Source organism: Echeneis naucrates, chromosome 12 (genome assembly GCF_900963305.1).
Source record: "Echeneis naucrates chromosome 12, fEcheNa1.1, whole genome shotgun sequence".
Classification (NCBI taxonomy): domain Eukaryota; kingdom Metazoa; phylum Chordata; class Actinopteri; order Carangiformes; family Echeneidae; genus Echeneis; species Echeneis naucrates.
The window spans coordinates 12,431,210-12,449,730 of NC_042522.1; the positions used below are offsets into that span (position 1 = coordinate 12,431,210).

Sequence of the window (18,521 nt, forward strand, 5' to 3'; positions counted from 1 at the left end):
CTATTTTGAGTGTTCTTGCCTGAAAACTAGTTAGAAATTATTGTCTTGCGTGATTCATCCAGACTGATGTCATATCTGGATCTTACCAATGCCATTGTGAGCTTAAAGCACAACTGTGCCTCAGTGCAGTCTCATGCAGCAGCTAAAGGGGCTTGAGACCATTCATCCCATTTTCAGATGTGTAAACCGCCACAGTGTGGAAGCCCAGTACAAATGAGTCACAGCAGAGAGTGATGCTGGTACAAAAGTTGCTGTTGGCGGCTGAGTACAGAAAGTGTATTGTCTGTAAACGAAATGGATGGTTTTGCACACCAATCTCCTTTGATTTTGTTGGAGAAAATTAGGTCATTGAGGTGTGGGGTGAGGTGTACACACAACAGGTGTACGGTTTACTGCCTCCTTTTGATGAGAATTCAGGAGATGTATTATTTGAAATATCAGAAAATGGTGACTGAAAGCACATGGCATCGGGGAAAATGGCCTCTTTTGGCTCAGAGTGCTTAGTTGGGGGAAGTTCAGAGAGCAGCTGCAGCAAGAGACATAAATTGGTTTATGGTTGTGTTCCAGAAATGTGCAGAATGAAGTTTCCTGAATTCAGATGAGAACTTGGGGAATTGTACCTGGATTTTTAGCAGAAAGAGTAAGTATTTTCTGTATGTACCAAAAAAAAAAAATAAAAATCTTATTTTACCGAAGCAGTTTATAGTTGCTATGCTAGAATGAGCATGAAGCAAACCCAAAATATGGAAAAGTTACGATGTGGCTCACAATGGTAGTGAAGTGGTTGGAAAAAGGAGGCTAGATGATGAAAGGAGCGAGTGGGAACAGAGTCCGCTGTACACTGGTTGGGCAGAACAATTTTCAGACTTGCTAGACCTGGCAAGGCATTTCGAGTTGTCCATCAAGGTGACCTGCCAGCAAAATTGCAAAGCTCTGTTTCCTGTTAGGCCAGTAAAGTTGGGCACAAAGAGAGCAGTAGCCAAAAGTTAGATTCCAGGAGTAGTGTAGCTATGCTGGTTGGAAAGGTGGTGTTCATTATAAGGAACGTGATAACGGTGATGTTGTTCACCTGAGGGTGATCGAGTGGCCCGTTAGAAGGCATAATTTGTTTTAAAGCCGCAGCATTTCTCACATAATTTTTCCAGCACTACCTACAATGCGACAGTATAATATGAATTGTTCACAAACTAAAGAAGTGGTGTCCTTTCAAATGAAGTGACTCTCAAAAACTATATTATTTGAGCAAGAATTAGCTCATTTGACAACCAGTTACTCCAGTTGTGTCATGAATCTGCAGCGTTGTCTAAATATATGAAATTTTGTCATTTTTTTTGTCACAATTTCAATTTTAGCTGTATCATCAATAAACTTGAGCAATTAGAAACACTTGGGTTAAATTTCCCTTTTAACTCAAGATGTAGTTTTTGATAGGCCGTGGAATTGCCATTTAAATTCACTGTAGTTACTTTATTTACTTTATTTGCATTTGCATTATTTGCGTTCAGAAACTCTTTTCAGGTTACGTCACACAATAGAAACCCAAAGATTACAAAATGCAGGCAAGTAAACAGGACTAAAAGCATTACAAGATAACAGAAATGTAAAGACCCCAAATGCAGTAAGGCAACAGACAACATGGCAGCCTACTTTCACAAACACGGTATTATTCTGAACCATAAACTGGTGATGACGCACAACTGGGAAGGCAGGCAAGTAGGCCTAGAGGACTGTGGATCACACAGAGGTGCCCAGTAAAGAGAGACATGGACACCTAGTGGTAATGCGAGGGATTGTGCAAATCTGAAATTTGTATAACAGGGAAAAAAAAAAAACAAGAAAAACAAACAGACAAAACAAAGTGTAGACAGATGATGATGATCATGAAACACAGAATGAAGACAAGAAAATGTGTCGAGGAAATAGAAAAACATAAAATTTCAAATTAAATGAACATAAAACAAAACTGATGACATTTTTGTAGATGTATCACAGTATTGCACTGTAATTTGGGGGAAATTATCAAACCAACACAAATAGACACAAATGTTTTCTTTCTTTCTTCCTTTGCCACCAGTATTGTGCCTGTCAAACCAGTAAATTCTTCCCTGTGACATGGGTTTCAGTGGTAAGCCCAGCAGCCGTCGCTCTTCTCAGACAGCACTGGTTTGCATTTCTATCTCTTGATGTCACATGAAGCATGAGACAGCGTGGTGGGTGCCAGTCTACATATACCTCGAACCTTAAATAATTCTTTTTTTCGGGCGCCTTTGGGAAGCAGAAAAAAGAAAACACTGACAGACCTGTAAGCAAACAGTTGGTTGGTCACGCGTCCACCAGCTCTGGAGAAGCTGATTAATTGTGAGCCCTCTCTGGAGCTACAGGCCAATAATCCTTATCTTCTACCTGTAAATCAGCTTGGAAAGAAAATATTATCAACTGAGTGGCCACTTGCACATTCAAGCAGTCATTTGATCCAGTATTAAAAACACTGATTATAGCTTGGGGGAAAAAAGATCTGCTGCCCCCCCCCCCCCACACACACACACACACATCTTTTTTTTTTTTTCTTTCTTTTCAGTAGGATGTTGGAAAACGGTTACTGGTAATGCTTGGTTGGCAGGTTCGGTCCATCTTATTGTGATAGTTGTATTTGTGGCCATTCTGCCTTTCCAGTTGTCTGACATGGGCTCCCCCCGATTTGGGGCTCTTAATCAGTGAGTGTATGGGCTGAGGGGCTGTCTGTGATTTACTGCACTGTGGTGGAAGCCAACAGAGGGCTCCACCTGCTTTCCTTCGTGGCTGCTGTGTGTTTTCCTGATGTCTTTTCCGTAGATGGATGATTTATGACAGTGTATAAGATAACCAGTAGAAAGGGGAAATGTGATATCACTTTACAAAGACAGAATGAGCTGTGGTGTGACCAAAGCTGCTGCCATCCTCCCAAATATAGTCAGCACAAATGTAGCGTGCTTGTGTTTGCGTGCATCTTGCTGCATTAACCTTAAAAAGACTTTCATGTGTGAATGTTTTTTGTATACATATTAACATTTACGCGGTAGCTCCATCATTTACTTCTTTCTTTTTTTTTTTTTTTTTTACATTTTATTTTACCAGGTAAAATGTTTGAGAGTGAATTCTCATTGGCAAACATGGCCTGGCCAACAGGCCTCGGTAGGGAAAAAAAAAAAACTTAAATACAGATATAGACATACAAACATACCCAGCTTGCAAAAAAGAGGACGAAGAAAAGCTCAGGAACAAGCATGTGAAATACTGAGAACGGGGTAAACGGTAGAGCACAAAACATGAAAATATGAGTTTGAATCCAAGAGCCAGTCTGCTGGTGCGTGCGTCTGCCTGTGTGTCTGTGGTGAACCTTCCCTCTAATATGCCAGCCGGCGGTTGTGTATGAAGTGCTGCTGATGGTGGAGACTATTAGGCCCGTGAAGGGAGAGTTGGCTGTCTTCTCCCATTCCCCACAGCTCATTTAAACTTCGAACTGATGGTTGAGATTAAACGTCTTCTCTTACTAGGAGGGATTTTGTGGTTGGTCTTGGGCTGCTATTTAAGAAACTTGAATGAGTGAAAAGCATGTAAAGAACCCATTTAGCATAAGACAACAGTGTAGCAGTGGGTTTGCATGTTCAAACAATGAAATGTGCCTCACGCGACATGCCACACATGTTTCCTGGTTTTCTTACACATCTGGAAGGATACTTTTAGGGTTTGCAAATGTCAGGTACATTATTTCATTTCTCTCAGTTATGGTTGTTAATAGCTTTTATTACTTTGTAAAGGTTCTGGAGGGATCCTTTTCATACGATAAATGTTTCAGCAGGATTGCCTTTCAGTTTGAAGGTTGTCTTTTTTTTTTTAATCTTCGGTAGGCCAATTATTCTGTAACATTCCCTGAAAGTGGAGAAAAACAGGTTAACAGCTTTGTCAGAATATTTTTTTTGTTGTAGTATTTTTTTTCCATTAATTTACAAAAATGTGAACGGAAACAAGAGCTCATAACCTGAATAATAATAATAATAATAATAATAATGACTTTAAATAGTTATTTAAAAAAAATTATAACTATTAAATAAATGACTGTAAAACTGTTGCTTCTACATAGTGGGATGTTATATCTGCGCCCAGAGGGCAGCGGCAGAAACTCCTCCCACAGGGGTGACTTGGGTCAGCAGCCTCTTTTAGAGACCTGACCTTATGCAAGTCATTGAGGTCATTTAAACGTGTGCCTGCAATCTTAGTGCACACCTTGGTCTATGTGAGGCTGACAGTGTAATTTGCAAAGAAGTATAACAAAGTTCATTTTCTTGTTTATTGGTATTCATGTCTGCAGTACAAACAACTTATCTGTTATGTAACAGCAAAGAGTCAATAGAGACGCCCACTTCTAAAACGCTATTGATGACTTTTTTTTCTGTTTTGTTGTGCATACAAGGTACAAATAACCAACCCGTAGCACGACTTTGTTGCAGCATTATGTTGTGACTAATACGTTATCAACAGACTGCCAGAACTTTTGAGAGAAGACACACCTACATTTGTGTTCGTAAAATAAATAAATAAATAAATAATGATTTAATTGTCATCCAACCACAGCACAGTTTGGAAGTTGAGCTATTTGTTACAAGGCCCCCGGTGCTTTATTGTTCAGTCAGTTTATATTGATTCAAAACAATTATCCACAAGTCTAAAAATTTTTCTTTTTATCATCATAATAAAGAACAAAAAGTCAAGAGAGAGGGCCACTTCTAAAATGCTATTGATTACTTTTTTCTGTAACACTTTTGCATATATCTTAAATTGGGGGCATCCTTCAGAGAGTATTTTTCTTGCAGTAAATCTAGTCATAAACAATCTGAGGAAAAAAAATCCTTTCACACTCAACACATGTCATGAAACAAATTGTGTTTGTTCTGGGGTCTGTATTAACAATATTAAAAAGTCCAATTCAAATATTTCAGATTAAACTATCAGGTAGAGTAGTTGACTAGTTTGAATATTTAAATACATTACGTGACCTGATCAACATTGATCAACTGTAAAAGGCTTATGGGGTCATAATTTTGCAAAGAATGTCAGATCTGGGAAGAAATTATATTAGTTAGCAACTGTGCGATAAGTCTGTGCTACATTTTGTAATATGACACAGTCTGCTTATTTCAAACAACTCCTGTGTTATCATGCACTTCAGCAAGCCATAGCACACCTTGACAGCTGCAGGGCAGCTCAGTCTGACTTAGTGGAGCTCTGGCTGACAGCCGCAGAAATGGAGAACATTTCATTGACTGACATGTTGGCATGTCGGTGAGCTGAAAGTGTCTCTGAACAATGTCACTTTAGACTCGGCTGTGATTTTTAAGCTGTGGCTTCTCAAAACACCAAAGTCTGATTTACTCCTCCTGGGCTTGTCCTTTAAAACTAACACTCACAGGCAGGAATTGGGCCTTCTGATTGCCCTCTGTTTGATGTTTGTTTAGTCCTGGCACACAGGCCTTTCTGTTCTTTCTTCAGGCAACGCCTCCCATAGCCACACTCTGAACACCTTGAATAGCTCATGGATCTTAGTCATCGTTCTCCACCATTGGATGTCATTGTCTGCTTTTTCATGTTTTGTTTAGTATAATGGAACATCAAAAATGAAAGCTAAATCCTTACAAATTCACTTGAAGCTCACTCGTGAATTTCATAAGTTCCTTTGAAGGCGATAATTAGTTGCAAGTCAGTTCAAATATAAAAGGCTACAAATCACAGTTCAGAGAAACACTGTCACAAAAGTAATCATAATAAAATTGCAACAATAATTCTGCCAAGGAACTTCTGAATATATGAAAACTTCACAACATATTTTATGCTGGTAAAACTTTGCAGATTTCAATTTGCCTTTATATTAAAGAACATAAAGAAACCTTGGTGTTAAATCAGACTATCTTGGAAATATAGTTTATATACTTATATACATTCGTGCGCTACGTATGTTATGAACCCCAATTGTCCTTTTTGTAACTTTTTTTTTTTTTTTTTTTTAAAGTTGAGATCAGAAATGACATTAGACATTTTTTTGTAGTGATGTCCTTAAGTCACTAGAGTGTGCTGCAACATCACAGGAGGGCAAGCTGTCAATATTCATGTAATGTTCAAGAAAAACGCAAAGCAGCCTGAAACATAAAATGTACAGCTTCCCTTATGTGAAGGAATCTGGCTGACTATATCTCTTCTTTTCTTTGTCGGTATAATCTGAAAGATCTTTCTTTTTTTTTCCTCTGGCATGGTACAAACTTGCATGTAGGGTTGATCAGCCAGTTATCCCAGCCCTCTTTTGAAGTGCATAAACACAAAAACAGCATCTTTACTGGCAGCTACAGACGACCGTGACTGGAAATGGAAGCAGAAAACATGCAATTTATTAATTTACAACAAAGTTAAAGCTACAGTGAATGAACTCAGTCTAGTGTAGCATGCAAGCCAAAAGTATTTTAATTTCTGTTTTTCAAGTTTCTCTCGGAGCCAACTGTGCTGCTTGTTGATAGTAGAGTCATTTAAATAACTGAATGCGGGTGAAAAACTGTGGGACTATTTTAAGTATTCTGTGAATATGGGTCAGATTACAAATTGTCACAAATTGTTTTGGGCATTTTTAAGCAATGACAAGTTTGAATTTATTATTTTTTTTTTTTTTTACATTTTTGGTCTACCTACATGATGATCAGATGCACATAAATGCACATAAGGAAGTGCAGGACAACAAATGCATAAATCAAAGCTGACACCCTGTTTTGTTGCGTGTATACAAGGTACAAATAACCAACCCATAGCACGACTTTAGTAGCATTACGTTGTGAATAATACGTTGTCAATAGACTGCTGGAGCTTTTGAGAGAAGACTGACACACCTACATTTGTGTTCATAAAATAAAAACGTAATGATCTAATTGTCATCCAACGACAGCACAGTTTGGAAGTTGAGCTATTAGTCATTTGTTACAAGGCCACACAAGGTTATTGTTCAGTCAGTTTATATTGATCCAAAACGATTATCCACAAGTCCAAAAATTAAAATTTTAATCATCACAATAAAAGGCACAGTTTCATAATTCACATACCCTTAGAGTCATCTACCAACCCCATTTTAATTTAATGGATTGTTTATTGCTTATTGTTAATCCCGCCGTTAACGTCTCAGCTTGTGTAGAGAGATATTTCTGGAATGCAATGCAACATTAATATTACATTATATATATATATATATATATATATAAGCTGCATTTACCCCCCCTTCACCAAAGTGTAATTTTTCCCCTGTTTAAACGTCCATTATATTTGTATATTTGTGTTCAACTCAGTGTATATAAAACTATAAAACTTTAAATATATATTGCGACACAAAGCAATTGGCCTTTTTTGAAATATTTAGGTAACATTTTTGGTGGAATGTTCAAAGTTCAATTTTTTCACGTTACTTTTGGAAGTTATTACAAGAAATAATTGTATTCTTGACCACACAATCAGAGTTCGTGTTTTTTCATGGGATTAATGTTTGAATCTCGTAAGAAAATTTAAAAAATTAAATTTCACGTCAACTCTGAGACGCGGGGGGGGCTCTAGTGGCTCATGAGTTGGCCACTAGATGGCGCAGATGGTCCGTGGCCTGAATGGGAGTCCGAGCACAGACGGACGGACCACAGGCCAACCCGGCCTGGGACGCCGTGCAGATCGATGCAGAAACCACGGACAACCAGCTTGTCACAAATGAAAGCAAAATTAAAAAAGCAAAATTGCGACATTTTATTTAGAGTACCCGCCTCCCCTCCCCTGAATAGGATCTCTTAAACTGCTCTGCTTTGATCATTACAATCAGAGATCTGCATCAACTTGGGGGTCAAGTTAAAACTCCGAGCTGCCTGCAGGTGCGCGCATGTGTTTATACCATCATGGCATCATCCGTAGTTTTCCTGATTTATTTTTATGGCCTGTATCATAATGGGAAATATAAGGCAACGTGTTGGGGCAGGCTGTAACAAAATGACAGTGGGTTCAGTGTTTTCCCTGCATGAGTGGTGTCACTGAGTTTCTTCTTTGTTTACTTCATGTTTCTTCGTTTCTGTTAGTAAAACCTGTGGATCGCCCCTCGGGGGTCAGAGGAGCTGCCCTCGTTTAAAGTAGTTTTTACTGAAAGCTACAAGAGCAGCTTCATACTCGTTGATCCATTATCTTTGAGCCACGGCACGTGAGGAGCGTTTACAGGAGGCCCGTGGCTGTGCGCGTCAGACTTCTCGCCCGGGATGTTATCCTTTTGCTTTTTGTTTTCCTGCGCGGTTAATAAAGCGGCGGTGTAGCCGCTTGGGGGCGTCGTATCCTGGTCCGATTACAGACGCGTTGTCGCCTTCCGTGCAATAAAATGGAAGATATGAAGCATCGAAGGCGCCAGGTGAGCAATAAGACAGACCAATTGAGACAGCGTGTGTCATGTTTACACCTATTCTCCAGCGCCAGGCCTGCTACACATTAACCAGACAATATACAAATAAAGATATGGTGTTGATAAACTCCTGACTGGGGGGGGGGCAATAGAGAGGGGCAATCAAGGGATGACTCGGCCTTTCCAGATATCTCTCTGGCAGCCGAGACAAACAATACTCCGGAAGACAATGAAGTCCCATCAGGCTGCAAACGTTACTTCTAAACGTGATGCATTTCAGGACAGGAGGGGAATCATCACGCTTGGTGAGCCCCAAATAGATAGATAAATCCCCTGAATACAAGCTGGGCAGATAAAATTACTGATGTGGAGGGAGACTTCACTGATTGTCTTACTCATTCGCCTCCAGACTGAAATCAGCAGCAGAATAATTCCTGTAGAGTTGGTTCATGTCTGTAATGCGCGTAAAACGAGGGACACACAGTAAGAAAGGGCATTTCAATATTTTATTGAAACTTTCAAGAACACGATGTTGATGTTGTAAACTAGACAAAACTCCAATACAACATAATCCACTGACAACTTAAGAAACACAAAAGAAACCTTCATATTTTCGATTATGCGGCACTTTCATGATCAGGTTCGGAACGTGGACCTATTTTAATAATAACAGAAAACAGTCCACCTTTGTCTCACTTCAACGACACCTCTTTTTGCCTTAAAAAAAAAAAAGAAAGAAAGAAAGAAAAAATATCTTTTTCAAGCCATCGGTGCAGTGCGTTGTCGCTTTTCCATTCGTTTTAAACAGTAGCACTTCACACACGGAGACAAGTGAAAATACAATGGCACATGAGTGAATAACTATCAGTGGCTATTTGGGGAGGAATAAAGTCCATATTTTAAGAGGGCGTATAAATGCAGATGGCAACGAAAGGATAATAGCCCACAAAACTATCTTTACACAGGTATATCGACAATAAATTAAGAACAGATCCCTAGAAACAAACTACTCCGGTGTATTTACACGCAATAACAATATGAAATAATTACATAAATATTTTGTATATCCCTATGTACACCTATAATCAATACTACCTTATTTTTTTTTTTTTTTTAGTATTTACTTAAAATGTCTGCTTCCCTTTGTCTGTTGGACATTTGGGCTCAACTGCGCACCATGGATCTATCCCAGAGCGCCCGCCCCGTTCAGGTTTTAATGGCATGAAGGAAAACTAATTTATTTTTGTTTGTTGTTGTTGTTTTTTTTTTTTTTTTTTTTTTTTTATAAAGACCTAATTGAGTGGAGTGTGTTAATTGGAATCAAAACAATATTATTTTCCAGCCACTTCGTTTCATTTTTCATTCGTCCGAGTTTTAGGGGGGGACATGCAACATTTGGCCGAGCTATCAATTGATAGTGTAGAACAAAATACAGCAGTCTTTTTAAAAAGGTAGATTAAACGGTAGTGAATTCAAATAAGTCAAACCAATTCAGAGTGCATATTAAAACACATTTCCCCCTCATGTACAATAAAGTTAGGAAACGGGACACAGCAGCAACTTCTCCTAAATCTTGTAAGTCACACCCATGCCAGCTTTTTCAGTTTCAATACTTGTACGGTATTCAAATGTCAGGTTAAAAGTGTTGTTTTAATTTAACAAACAAACAAACAAAAAACAGAAAGAGGAAAAACAAAGACATATCAGATGTGTATTAACCAAAGTGCATTTCAGAAACTAAAGCGTCCAACAGTTCATTTATTTTATTTATTTATTTTTTTCATTTTAAGCCTGCATGAATAGAGCATCTCCTAACTGTGAATGTCCTCCTCAACAATTTTCATGATAACGGAACAAGAAGCAGGTGGTGTTTTTTTCTTTCCGTTTTTTATATTTTTTTCTACTTTTTTTTTTTTTAATATATATTTTTTATGTTTTTTAAAGAAGAAGAGAGGGTAGGAGGCGGGGGTCGTGTGTATGTGTGTGTCTATGTGGGGGGGGGGGGCTCCTAGGGGGACCCGCTCCGGGGCCTGTCCTGATTTGAGTCCAGTCCACTAACGAGACGCTGGATGCTCTGCAGCTCGTTGGCGGCATCTTTCTCCGAGCAAGTCTTTGGGGACATGGAGACGGATCCGGAGGAGATGGTGGACGAGTGGCTGGTCACCTCCGACGTGGAATCCAGGGTGACGGCGGAAACCGGGCTGGCTGGGACGACCCCGTCCCCCTTCAGCTCGGTACCGCCGCCGGCCATGGAGGGCATGGCGGTGGTGAGCAGGGTGCTGTCCGGTACCGTCATGGGGAGGGAGTAAGGGCTGTACCTGAGTCGGGGGCGCACTGCGTTCAGGAACGGGTGTCTGTGCACTGAGGAGGACGCGGCCGCGGACGAGGCCGCAGCAGCTGCTGCCATGTACGTGTAGGGATAAGGGAAGAGACTGCCAAACGGAGACATGGCGAGGCCCTGAGGAAAGAGGGAGACAGCGGGTGTGAGCCACGGAGCCGGCCTTACAGACACGAAATATTATCACACAGATCAGGCACGTCACTGTCCTGCAGAAAAACGCAGCAAAAACTGGTGATATTAAGCGGTTAGGCACGGCGATGATCCGTTTGATCAAACCCCCGCATCGTGGAACAAATGCGTGAAAGCTTTTAAGTGCTTTGGGGATCTTTCACAGTCCGCACTAAAGATTTTTGTCATACATAATAAGGTTAGTAATGCATCGTTACAAATAAAGACTCTTTGGGCGATACAGATTCAGTTTGTCTTGTCTTCAAATTGGAATGCTTGTTCTTTTTTTTTCCCTCTCTCCTTCACAAATCTGGTCCCTAACAAAATATTCTACAGCAAAACCTCCACCCTGCATGTAAACAGCTTCGGTGTTTGTTCAAGAATTTGCAATGCAAATAAAAATCCCTAATATGCTGCAATCAAACAAGAAAGGCTGCAGCTGGAACGATTGTTTTCTTAATAAATGGGGGAAAAAAAGACAAATTTGTTGTCTATTAAAAGATTATGTTTACCTCTCTGAGCCAGTGAAGCATTTTAATGCATTTAATACGCGCCGTTGTGGCTCTAAAACACATTTAATGAGCTCAAATCAAAAAGGCTGCCTGACACCTCTGGTTGCTGCAGTGTGTTCCCTGCTCCTCAGTTTGTTTTCTTTAACGATGGGTGGTTTTAAGGTCTGTAACAACAATGCCAAGGTCGAACAGAGAAGGGATTTAAGGCGGCCTTTAAAAGGCTAGTCAGTCAAAAATGCTGTGTCCAGCATGACTCTGAAAATTTGGCAGTGAAATAAAAATATACACACGCACATTCTCTTTCCTGTAGCACAAATAAATTGGGCGAGGGGAACGTTAGAAACACATCTATAAGAGACACACGCTAATTAAATCTGGCATGCAGGCCTCCATGACTCTGTAGTTTAGTGTGTAACCCAACATAGCAGCCAGTAGGCTTAAGCCCAAGAAAACAAGTTTTACCTGCGATGCCAAGACATGTTGCTGCAGATGAAAGGGCAGCCCTGGTGCTCCTGTCAAACTCTGCGGTGACGATGCCATACTAGGTGTGTCCATGGTGCTCACCCCTCCCGTGGACACAGCTGCCAATAGGGGTCCCATGCCAGCGGCCATGTTTGAGAACGCGCCTCCCATGTTGAACTGGCTGGGGTGCAACAGAAACGGATGTGCGCTCCCCAAATGATTGAAAAACTGCTGTCCCGTCAGGCCTGTTGGAAATCCGAAATTATGCAAGTGGCCGTGGCCTATGTGCGCGCTGTCAGTCTGAACAGTCAAAGGCACGAAGCTGTCCTTGCTTATTGACCTGCACTCATCCGCTTTGGGCTGATCCAAATTCGGGCTCTTGAGCTCTTCACCGGAGCGGGTGGTGCTGGAGATGACGGTGATGGGACTCTGTCGGGAGTCCGCTTGGCTTTTCTCAGTCCTGGGGCCGCTGTCGCGAATCCTGCTGGTAGAGTCACTGTTACTGAAGGGATGCCCTTTGGCCGGGCTCGCCTCATGGTCCTTCCCATCCTCCGTAGTCGTGGAGATTTTGCTGGAGTCAGGACCATCTTTGATGTGTCCATCTTTGCTCTCATCGTCGCTGTCCTCGTCGCTGTCACAGAAATCTGCACAGGGAGGAGGAAAATATAAACCGCCTGCACCAATAACAAATTAAGGAAAACGATAACTCCATAATCGGCCATATTGATGCTGGCTCCACAGGTGGATTTAGAAATTTACCTGCAGGAGTCCATATTGGTGTTCGGTACGAATGGAGTCTCGGTTAAACATATTTCTAACATTATCTCCAATCGTTTAATAGTTGATATCTGATTTAATACACGAAGTAGACGTTAAAGTGGATTTGCAGCACTTTTTTCATCTTAAAAAAATTGCAGCAATCCAGTCTGTCTCTGGACAGTTAATCGCCTCATCACTTGGTGAGCATGCTTTCCTTTATACCCATAATGCAGTCCCCGCTCCACCAGTTTCCTCCTCGGTTTGCGGGCTGAATCAGCGAATATTCAAAACTCTAAGTGACTTACAGGCCTATCCGTGAACTTTACGCTTATGCCCATTACGCATAGGTTGCCTCGTAAAAATACTTGTCACAATAGAAATTTTACGACTTTTCGCACACGGCTTGTGGGGCCGGTCAGCCTACCTTTCAGGTGTGGGGGGCCCACGGTAGACACGGCAGGGGACGAGGCCTGGCCAAAGCACTTAAAGGAGGGCTGCTCTCCAGAGGAGTCGTCTGAAGCCCCATTCTCCTTTTTCTGCTGCTCCTCGTATGAACGCATGGATTGCAGAGCCAGCTGTTTCCTGTGCAGGAGTACTGGGGTTATTATGGGTGGTGGTCACAGCTCTCAGGTCACACACACTATCTCCACATGGATGACTGATACGGAAGGTAATTGGCTAATTGGAGCCCTGACTCCTGACTGACTCACCTATGCGGCAGGTGAGGGAAGGGAATCCGTCATTTTGGCTGTGTATATATATATATTTGACATATATTCGTTGTCCAACTTTAGTGATATAAAAAAAGTAATGGCTGTACTAAAACGTGAAATTGAATTTATTAATGAGAAGGTAAAAGTAGTAATGAAAGCTGCACTGCTCCACACCACTAGTGCTTTTCCAGTGAATTCCAGCCTATTAGAGTATTGGTTAAGAAATTGATGAGCCACACTCCCTGCTGGTTAATCCACCTAGATCAGGCTCACTCTGCATTTCTAAATCTAAATCTAAATCTGAAAAAAAAAAAAAAAAAAAAAAAAAAAGCTTTCTTTTGGCAAAGCACTTTCCCCTCAGTCTTACCTCTTTTCACGTCTCCCATTGCCTGTGTCACGGAATCCTTTGGCAAATGGATTATGGTCAATTTTCAACTGAGTTATCTGGGGGGGAAAAAAATCAATTGTATATATTAGCAACCCGAAATTTGCCTTTCCCATAGAGTTCTCATTCAGTCTCTTTTTACAGTGTGAGGTACAGCCCCAGAGCTGGCTCAGGTTTCTGAAAGTGTACAGTATATCAGCATTATTGTCTGAAGGGGTTGAAGCTATTGCGGTGCTGCAGTAACTCGATTTTACATAAAAAGGCCTCACTTAACTCTCAGAGCACACAAGTCCTCGTTTTCAGCCAGTTTTCCTGGAGTTAAGTGTACTGTTTTTTCCCCCTTTTCTTTCTTTTTTTGGATAAACTTTTGCAAAACTTTACTCCCACACCACTTCCTCACTCCCTCTGCACATGGGAGGGGGGAGGTTCTGCCATCACGATATCAAAGAGCTTAGAAGATGATTTTCATTATTTTTATGTCATACAGAGCATAAAATGTTACCATGCAGCCCAGCCTGACACAGAAATACCCCCACCCGCTTTTTCCCCCTCTTTTTCTCCAGTCAACCGCACAATGTTGCCCCTCTTCTTTTTCTCTTTTCTCAACCCTAACCCTTTTAGCTTTACACACACACACACACAAAGAGATTGGATCCGTGCCAAAGCCTTTCCACGTGATTAAATATAACCGGTATAACATTCCTCAAAATCATTAATTTCATACTGCAAGATGGTGAATATGGTACTCACCACTCTTTCCTCGGAATACACACACACACACACACACACACACACACAGATAAACGCCCCCCCCCCCCCCCCCCCCAACACACACACACACACACACACACACACACACCCCCACACACCCACCACACACCAAACACATACACACACCACACGCTTTAGTACTCCACTCCGCTTTGACAGCCTCAAACCAATATGACATCTTTCATATTTTATAACAACAAAATGGCGCAGAGCAGTAAAGACAGAGAGAGGGAGGCTTTGACAGGGCTAGCAACACACCAGCTATATTTTAATGGAAAATATTCACAGTTATATATTTAGGCCGTGAATTGTCCTTACCTTGTCATTTTGATATGCGGTCACGGCAATGAAATCCGTTTCTGGAAAAACATAAGTCCTGAAGGTACTGTACGGGAGTTTGAGAATGTCGTTGGCCCTCACAATGTGAAATCGAGGCTGATATTTGTGCATCGAGTTAAGAATAGTCTGCAACACACAACCACAAAAGGAGACGAGAAATTAGCGCGCTATTTATCATGAACGTACATGTGTGATCGTTGTTGTAGCAAAACCATTACATTACACATGTCTGTAAAATGTTCACTTCATTTATTAAATATAAGCCAACTCATAGGATGCAGTAAATCTAATAAATAATTGTGTATATTTAAGAGGTAATAAAAAGCCCTGGGAATGAATATCCAATTAGTCCAGCAAAGCCTTCAGGGGTATGTAATAATGTAGCCAAATATATGCAGTTTTTAAAAAGACTTGCAAAATGTGGTTGGCGAATATTCATTGTGATTATTTATTTGTTTATTTTTAGATTATTGGTGCAATCTACTATCTTGGGCCGTTTAACTAAATTGAAATATTTTTTCAGTCTCAATGAACTAAAAATACATTATGCACATAACACAAAATGATCAACACGTGTGTATTAAAAGTTGATAAATAGGAAAATTGACATACATGAGTTGAACTTACAAATCCATGCTTGTCGGAGATGTTGTTTGTCAGTTTGAGTTTGTGAAAATTGACGACTTTTGACATCCACTGTTCACCAGTAGCCGGACTGTCCGGGTGAATGTACATCCTCTTTGGCATTTCGGGGTCGGCCTTCCCCGCCACCATCCAGCGGGAATTATGAAACTTGTACCTGCAGTCGTCGGCTGCAACTATATCCATCAAGAGAATATATTTGGCCTTCTTGTCCAGGCCAGTGCACCTCACTTTGAACGGAGGAAACATCCGCCTGTGACCAAGGAAAGCAAAAGATGAGCACTGGTGCGGTGGGAAATACAACAGAGCAAAATAATCTATTAAAAAAACAAAAATAATTTTTTTTTTAATTAGAAAGACCAAACATATGCATATTTTCGCCTTGTGAAGCAATAATAAAGCACGTTGTATCAGTGTGAGAAGTTCACTGATTCAGCCAGTGGCCTGCTCTTATCTGTTGAGGATAAGTCAGCCGCAAAAAAAAACCAAAAAACAAAGAAACTGTAAACTCCGTAGAAATGTGTTCTTCCTCTGCTGCACCCCCAGTTAGTATATAATACCACCTGTTAAGGCTATATGGATGGGGTCCTTATATCAAATGCCTTGAAGGCCTACACATACACACGCACAGCAGCCATCTTTGTATACTGTCAGTCTGGTGATGACGAAAATAATTTAGTCAGAACTTCATAACACTCGAATGTATTAATCATGACAATGAACAAAGCTGCAGCAAGCCAGGTTTGCACATAAGGACATTTGCATAGATCCACGAAGCTGTTATTATAATTTGAGGCTTCGTTTTAACAATACAACAGCTGCAAATCAATTCCAATTTATTTACAGAAAATAACGAGAGCTCCATCATCTGATTTCCCTTTCACTTTCCGGCAGACCTCGCACAGCAACTTACAGACCAAACTACTTTTTTCCTATCAGCTAAAAATATTAAATCGATTTTTTTTATGTTTTTATAATGTATCAAAAACACATTATCATATAATAAAAATCACACATGCATGACAGTTGTTAGACAACTATGCTGCAGTGGGAGTTCAATTTACTGAAATTAAACTAAGAAGAAGGCTCGAGAGCGTTGAAGGAAATAAAGACGATATTCAGATGAGTTAGAAATAAAGGTAGTCAACTTCTAGTGTCGTGCGTGCACATAAATTAATAAATCCACCTACAAGTTTGCAAAACACATTTTGCATGCTGGAAAATGAAACTATTTTTTGGGGTCAACACACACACTCTCTCTCTCTCTCTCACACACACACACACACACACACTCACGCACACACACATACAAACATATAGACACAGACACAAGCAAAAAGAACTTCACCTTCCGGATTTTGTGATCACCATCTCGGTGCCTCTCTTGTGGAAGAGTTCCCAAAGCTCCTTGGCTTCCAGGTGAACTTTAGGGTCGTCCTCCACCTCCTCCTCAGGCTCCAGAGTCTTGAGAGGCCTGAGGTGGGCGGCCGCTGCTTGATGCCCCAGCGAGGAGAAGTGAAGGCCGGTCTCCGCGGCTCCCATTAGCTGGTCCATGATCGGCTTTCCCAAAGCGCCCGGCAGAGAGAGCGAGCCGCTGGGAGGAAGAGCCAGAGCCGGGAAAAAGGGAGGCTGGTGACCCAGCATTGCACTCATGGCAAATTCCGGACCCCGGTGAGGTATAAACGGATGATATGCCATACTTGATCCCTGTATGACTGGATCTCTCATCAGGAAGTTCATCCAAGAGCAGGCAACGAATAGACGACTGGTTGGATGTGAAACAATATTTAGAACAACAGCGAAGCCGGCGCGCAAGAGGAGCAACTGGAAACAAAATAAAAAAAGGAGGAAAAATAAATGTGAAGTGGGAAAGCTTAGTGGGAAATTCCTCTTTCAGCTCTGTAGAAATAAGCATCCACCTTTCTTTCACAGGGTGCTGGGAAGTCTCTACAGTCCTTTGGTGAATTTAGATGGAAACTCTGCGGAGGGAAACGTGAAAACACTCTCCATTAATCTTCGGCAGCGCTGCGGGACCGATTTTCTTCAGAAGTTGACGCGCATCGGACACCTCTCTGCGTCTCTTCTGGCTTGCGGACATTAGTCGAATTAAACCAACTCGGGTGAGTCACTTAATTGACTGCAGCGCATTCTTTGCTCTTCGGCTCGCTGTTTACAATATCGGCATTCCTGTTAAAATGCGTTCCTTCTTATTGGCTTCAGTGCTGCAGCGAAGGCGACGTGTTGAAATATTTCGATACCGCCGAATAATCCCCCTGCCTTTACTTGCTCCGGACATGCACCCTCACACGCACACACACACTTTATTCCTCCTCTCTCTTCCGCGCACACACACATTTCAGAGAAAGACGTGTGCAGAGAAAGGAGTCCTCTGACGGCCAGAGAGAGAGAGAGAGAGAGAGAGAGGGAGAGAGAGAGGTGGTAAGGTCCCAGCTCCGTGATTTTCCTAGCGCCTCTGTGGCCCATAGGGCTTCATACAGTGTGGATGTGCCGCATGTTACGAGTAGCAGCGCTCCGTTTGATTGGCTCTTTGACGCTTTCTGACCAATTGTGTGGCTGTGTGGGCGTGGTTTTTAACAGGTCGGGTGGAGGGGACAGACTTCAGACTTATAAAAAGGTGTTTGGAAACTCAAAAGGGCTTTGCCGTGAAAACACCACCCATCGCCCGAGTCGGTGTTGTGTGAATATGTCAACATCGTTAGAGAAGTTGCGCTCTCGGCCGCCCCGTGGAGCTCCGGAGGTGGGAGGGGAGAGAGCGGACGAGCCCAGCCGGGGAACCGGCTCGCTCTGTCTGGCTGTGGGGAGGGAGGGAGGGGGGGGGGTGTACTGATCCGCCCGGGCTCGTTAACTTCCTCCTCCCGTCCCCGTTGCACATTTACGTTGTCACGCTTTGAATATCGCTCAAACTATTTAAAATTAATTCGCAGTGTTTATTTTGTGATTAAATGCTCAACTGGCCATCTATTGATTTTCCTTTTTG

General features: G+C 41.7%; 1 protein-coding gene across 3 annotated transcripts; it reads right to left on the reverse strand.

Moving 5' to 3' along the window:
- Window positions 1-10,371: 10,371 nt before the first annotated feature.
- On the reverse strand, window positions 10,372-17,973 carry tbx3a (T-box transcription factor 3a). 3 transcript variants are annotated; one of them, XM_029515735.1, is made up of 7 exons: window positions 16,872-17,973; window positions 15,509-15,776; window positions 14,861-15,007; window positions 13,754-13,830; window positions 13,098-13,255; window positions 11,915-12,558; window positions 10,372-10,889 (listed from the first exon to the last, which is right to left on the reverse strand). In XM_029515735.1, the coding sequence occupies exons 1-7, from the start codon at window positions 17,261-17,263 to the stop codon at window positions 10,440-10,442; spliced, it is 2,136 nt and encodes a 711-aa protein (XP_029371595.1). In that variant the 5' UTR covers window positions 17,264-17,973; the 3' UTR covers window positions 10,372-10,439. The 3 variants fall into 3 exon arrangements, with proteins under 3 accessions (XP_029371595.1, XP_029371593.1, XP_029371592.1); XM_029515733.1 differs by having other exon boundaries at window positions 15,494-15,776; XM_029515732.1 differs by having other exon boundaries at window positions 15,455-15,776.
- Between the last annotated feature and the right edge of the window lie 548 nt (window positions 17,974-18,521).